The 6,000-nt window shown below is 55.2% G+C and overlaps 1 protein-coding gene across 1 annotated transcript in view; it reads left to right on the forward strand.

Annotated features, from left to right (window-relative positions):
* The window catches only part of EMILIN2 (elastin microfibril interfacer 2), a 42,705-nt gene extending 36,705 nt beyond the window's left edge, over positions 1–6,000 (forward strand). Inside the window, exons 6-8 of the mRNA XM_081097767.1 lie at positions 28–60; positions 765–893; positions 3,469–6,000. Coding sequence (XP_080953893.1) covers positions 28–60; positions 765–893; positions 3,469–3,806 — 500 coding nt within the window. The 3' untranslated portion in view covers positions 3,807–6,000. The remainder of the gene's footprint in view (positions 1–27; positions 61–764; positions 894–3,468) is intronic.

Genomic DNA, 6,000 nt, shown 5'->3' on the forward strand with positions numbered 1-6,000 from the left:
TGACGTTCCATCCCCATTGTTTTCCAGGGTACTCCAGGTCACCTCCTGCAGCCTCCCCAGGTACGTACGTCTGCCAGGAGACCAGGGCCGGAGGCCAGGCCTCCGTGGCAGCCTCCGCCCTGCGTGTCCCTTCCTCCTCATTTCAGACTGTTAGTGTGGGTGGTACCGGGCCCAGCCGTCCTGCCTGCCAGCTGCGGGCTGAGCTCCCCAGAGAGGGTCAGAGTCCTGCCAGAGACGGGACCTTTCCCTCATACATGAACCCAGCTCGTGGAGTTTCCTGAGAGGCCCACTGGGTGCACCTCAGCCTGGTGTGGCCCTGACCAGCTTCCTGGGGGTCCAGGTGTTACTAGTTCTTCAATAAGCAAGCAGCTCCCTAGATTATTCCCATTATCCATGCCCCCCGCCCCCGTATGATGCACAATGCATCAGTTTGTTCTGAGAAATTATCAGCCTCAGTTCCTCTCCAACAGTCTCTCCCCCTTCGCTCTCAGTGTTGCACATGTGGTCTCACACATGTATACACACACACAGTGTCTAACACACGGGCTCACACATGAATACTCCCAGCCAGTGCCTGTCCCACTGCCCAGGTCTGCCATCCTCACAGCCGATCTGACTGCCTGGCTCTCGGATGGTGTGTCCCGGGTGCTCTACCGCTTGAAGGCAAAATAAAGCAGCAAGGCTGCCTCCCGAGACAGGCACACAGGCCTCGTCTTCTGGGCCCCAACCCCACCTGCCTGTGAACACTCCGTCCTCTGTTCCAGGGGTTCCAGCGCCTTCTCCGGTGTCTTTCTCTGCGGGGCTCACCCAGAAGCCTTTCCCCAGTGATGGGGGTGTTGTCCTCTTTAACAAAGTGCTGGTCAACGACGGGGACATGTATGACCCCAGCACCGGTAAGTCTGGAGGGGTGCGCTGTGTGGGGTCCTGGGGAGGGGGACTCCGACTGGCAGAGGTGCCAGCAGCTGCGGGCCCTGGAGGGGCAGCTGGCAATACTGCTGCCCCCCGTTGTGGGCTGTGAAGAGGGCTCCAGTCTGCAGGGCGGTGGATGTGCAGTGACATTTCCCTGTCATGATGTCAGCATACCAGCCCTCGCCTGGGAATCGTTCATGTGACTGTGGAGATAAAGGCTCTCCCAGTCTGTTGGCGTCAAGCCCCGGGACAGGCAGCAGAGTCCGCCCTGCCCTGCCTCCTTCAGCAGCTTGTGGTTTACGATGAGCAGAGCCAGGGCGGGACAGGAGGGTGGCCTGTGTTGTCTCCCCGCCCATGAGAACAGTGCAGCAGAGGTCACCCGAGGTCCTGCGTCAGGCTTCCTCCTTCCCACTGGCCCACGACTTGAGCACCTGGGACTGGAGGCAGAGCCCTTCCCACCAGGTCAGACATGGGCATCTGGTCTCCAGGGTAAAGGGGAGGTAAGTCAGGGCAGAGTCCGAGCAGGGGCTGAGGGCCCAAGCGGCCTGGGGTTCTTTCCTGAGGGGCTGGGAGACCTGAGAAGAGGCCAGTGCGTCAAGTGGCAGCAGCTGGGCGTCCACATGGGTCCTCCCAGCTGCGTGCACACAGTGGCTGGTGGATTTGCAGGAGACTGTTGGGAGGTGGAATTGAGTTCCCTCTGGGCAGTTTTTAGCTGTCACACTCAGGTTTGCCCTGCCTGCCATCAGGCTAAATCGCTCTTATTCTTCGGACAGTGGTTCTTAAGTGTTAGTGAGCGTAAGTCACGTGCAGAAGCTGGAACAGTGGAGCTCCGGGGCCCCTGGAGGCAAGCTCAGGACCCTGTGTGAGGCTCAGGCAGGCCAGCCCAGTGTGAGAAGCAATCTGTGCTTTCAACTCAAGTACAGCTTCCTCCAGGGCCCCCAGTCCATGCTGCCCTGTTAGGGGGCAGCTTGTCCCCTCCGACAGGTCAGGGGATCTTTGCAAGCAGGGATGGTGACCCACACTTCTCCCATGACCCTGGGACTTCCAGCCCAGAACTTTTCTAGTTAAGCAGGTCCTCAGTACATTCGGGGTGACCCTGGCGAAAAAGGCGGCCAGGTACCCAGAGTGCTGGGGCCAGGTCTGACTTCAGGGTCCAGGTGCCTAAGGAAAGACTTCTGGAGCTTTAAGTTACTACTGAAAGTTGGAGAAGGGCCCTGGCCAGTGTTGCTCAGTGATTAGCAGAGGTCCTCAAACATTTTAAACAGCGGGCCAGTTCACTGTCCCTCAGACATTCCACACATGTGCACTGTGGGCCCGGGACGAGTCGGCTGCTAAGCAGGACAGGCAGCGGCGGCAAACACACCCGGCGGGCCGGATAAATGTTTTCGGCGGGCCACATGTGGCCCATGGGCTGTAGTTTGAGGACTCCTGGATTAGAGTGTCAGCCTGTGCACCAGTAGGTCTCGGGTTCGGTTCCTGGTCAAGGGCACGTGCCTGGGTTGCAGGTTCTATCCCGGCCCCGTCAGAGGCACTTGTGGGAGGCAACCAATCGATGTGTTTCTCACATCGATGTTTCTCTCTCCCCGCTAATCCCTCTTCCTTCCACTCTGAAAGTCAATGGAAGAAACATCCTTGGGTGATTAACAACAAGCTGGGGAAGGGAGCCGGTGGCTCTTTTCCAGGGCAGAGTGAAGACCCAGACCCCAAAATTCCTTTTCAGCCCCAAGACTTCCATTCTGCCAGCTCTTGGCCTATGGCCATGTTCCAAATCTCGTCATCTCCCCAGAGACAAGGGACAAGGGCTGCTCCTGGCAGCACTTGGTGTGGGCGCCCACTCTTCTAGCTGTGGGGCCACCTACCGCTGCTTTGCAACTGGCACATCTACAAACCCCATTGCCTCTTCCACACGCCAGCCCCACCTCCGAATCTTTGGCCAAGTGAAAATCAGCCAGCTTCTGGCCATGAAGGGATGCCACTTGTCTCCTGGCTCCTCCACAGGGGAGCTGGTTGGGTTTTCCCTGCGTTAGTAACAAGCTTTGTGGGTTTTTTGGGTTCAAGCTGTGAGGCTGATTCTAAGTTGGCTTTGGGGTACTTTCAGTGGTGAAAGCTTCCAAGAGGCAACCAGGACCTGGGTGGCTGTTGTTCACTGTACCTTAGGTGGTCGGGGGAGCAGGCCACGGGCTGGGCCCTGTGTCTTCACCAAGCCCGGGCGGCACACACGGCATTGCCAAGGCTGGCGCACTGTTGCCAGTGTTAGGACTGAGCTCTCTCCCAGCACTGTGCACGGCACGCAGGGGCAGGTTCCTAGGGCTGCGCTGGGTGCAGGTGATGTGTAGTAATTGTACGAAGGGCTGGAGGTTTTGCAGTATTTGTCCTCTTCTGGATGTGATAAGCATTACACAGTGGGTCTTGCAGAGGACTGGGTCAGTGGCAAAGAGCGATGCCTATCATTGGGTGGGTGTAGGTGGGCTACCTCTCCCACAAGCATTAACTGAAAACCTGTTGCAAAGCGCTGTGATGATGCCCCATAAACACAGGCGTCTGCCTTCTTCCTCCCAGGGATCTTCACAGCGCCATACGATGGGCGCTACCTGATCACGGCCACCCTCACTCCTGAGAGGGACACATACGTGGAAGCGGTCTTGTCGGTCTCCAATGCCAGCGTGGCTCAGCTGCACACAGCTGGCTACAAGAGAGAATTCCTGGAATACCACCGGCCCCAAGGGGCTCTGCACACCTGTGGCGGCCCGGGAGCATTCCACCTCATCGTGCACTTGAAGGCAGGAGACGGCGTCAACATCGTGGTGACTGGGGGCAGGCTGGCTCACACGGACTTTGACGAAATGTACTCCACATTTAGTGGGTTTTTCTTATATCCTTTCCTTTCCCACCTCTAGGGCATTGGGGAAAGGTAAGGCGAAGGAAAGTTGTAAGAACTGGAAAGCTTTAATATTATTCACGTTATGTATGTAACTGGAGCACTGGTCTAGTATTCTGTCGACGTCCCACCACCTCTCTCAAGATAACAGCCTGTTCTGGCTTTGGAGGCCATGAACACACCTTAGAGTTCCCCAGCAGGCAGCAAGGACTGACTTCTGTCCTGCCCACGGGCTAGCTGAAGAGCTGGGACACACCCTTACCTCTAAGCCAGGGCCTCCCCAAGCTCTGGCTTTGCCCCAAGGGACTGGAGCTGGGCCTACAAGGTGCTGCCCTGGGTGAGGCAGTGGGATCCAGTCCTGCTGCTGGAGAAGGAAATGCTGCTGGATGCAGGCCTGAGGTGGAGGGCTGGCCAAAATGGACACCTGTGGCCACAGTCTCTGCTAGTGTTTATTTATACTGCACGCAGGAGAGAAGTTTCAACACTGAAGTGGCAGGTGCCGCCACGAGCCTGGGTCTGCAGTCTGCGGCCCCAGGTCCGGTTCACCACTGCTCACCCGGGCCTCTGCCCGGCTGTGAAGGGATCCAAGAGACTGTTGTGAGCTCGCTGGGCTCCTTGAATGACATGTACAATTTAAGTGCAAAGACAGGGAGTGTCAATAAAGATGTAAAACCACTAAACCACTTTAAGTTACTAAAATCCGGTGCCTTGTGGATTTAGAGTTGTTGCTAAAAGCAAACTGTAGAAAGATGTTGACTTTTTAATGGCTATAGAAAGTAAGCTCGAATAAATTAATCGCAACCATGTAACTTCCTCCTCAGCATCCACGATGCACGCTTGGCTCCTTTTTGCTTGTAAAGACAGTCCAGCTGTGCTGGGAGGTCAAGGCCTCCATCTGAGCCCCGCACTGGAGAGAGGCTCCTCCAGGGCGTGCTGAGAATTCACATCTAATTAGCAGCTGCGTAAGTTAATGAGATTGCTTCCTGCCCACATCACACAGATGTGGCTTTAAACTCGGGTTCCCAGGCAACCAGAGGCCCAACATAAAGCTGAGATCATCTGAGAAAAGCAGGCACTTCCCCCTGCAGAGCACGTTCTGTTCCAGGGAAGCCCAGCACGTTACTCCCTTCCCAGCAGCCACAGAAACCTCTAGGCACACCAGACTCTGCTCCAGGTGGTCTCTGCTCATTAGGTTGGTAGGATCTGTTGGTCAATCAAGTGCCACTGGGGGAGGCACATCGCCTAGCACCTCAGGGAAAGATGTGGACCAGAGACAAGTTTCCTGGGACTGAGTCAAGCCACCAGATACTGTTACGCTGTAACAATTGTGAACATTCCAAGACTGCGTGCCAGTGAGATCACAGGTGGCCACTGGCCCTGAGAGAGGAGCCTTCTTTCTCACCCCACCCCCTGGCAAGGGAGGAGTGGCCAGGAGCCTGAAGGTTTGCTGTTTTAGTATTTTAAAGTAAGTCTGGTCTCTTTGTCCAGGAGGTTGGGGGAGAGTGGCATTCTCACCCCATTTCTCCAACTGGGGAACTGGCTAAAGGTGGCTGTCAGAGTATCAATGGCTTCCTAGAAATGACTCATGGAAAAAAACCCCAGTGCAATAGAGCATTTTCAGGAAAATCCAGTTGGCACGCATGCATGCTTTTGCCCTCTCTCCCTCACACCCCCTTGTAAACACCTTAACTCAGTGCCAAAGGGAGTAAGTGCACAATAGTTGGAAAGACAGGGACCACAGATGGTTCTCTAGAGCACCAAGTAATATTTGGTCCTCCTCTCTCAGTGCATTCTGACTCATTTATTAAAAAAAAAAGAAAAAAGAATTTCAGTTCCGTGTATCCAAGGTGGGCAAAGTAGACTAAGTCTAACTACAGCAGGTCCTGTGTTCACTTCAGGATGAAGTAGGAGGGAAAGACCAAGAGAAAACACAGGGTCACCTGAGCTGCAGGCTGCAGGATCTGTGGGCAGCCCCTTCCTAGAAAGTAACAGCCCTGTGTGCCTGCGAGTGAGACCTAAGAACCAAGCCCCAGGACTCACGCAGGTGCAGAGGTACAACTTGCAAAATAAAGCTGTTGCTGAGAAAAGGTCAGAGCTCTTCTTAAGGTGAGCAGACAGGACTGAGACCTTCTCCCCGACGTGAACTATTACAAATGGCCATAGTTAAATGACTGCAAGCAGCAACATGATCCCAGCAATAAAGAATGTAAATC

The sequence above is a fragment of the Myotis nattereri genome, assembly GCF_964212035.1.
Source record: "Myotis nattereri genome assembly, chromosome: 8".
Lineage (NCBI taxonomy): Eukaryota > Metazoa > Chordata > Mammalia > Chiroptera > Vespertilionidae > Myotis > Myotis nattereri.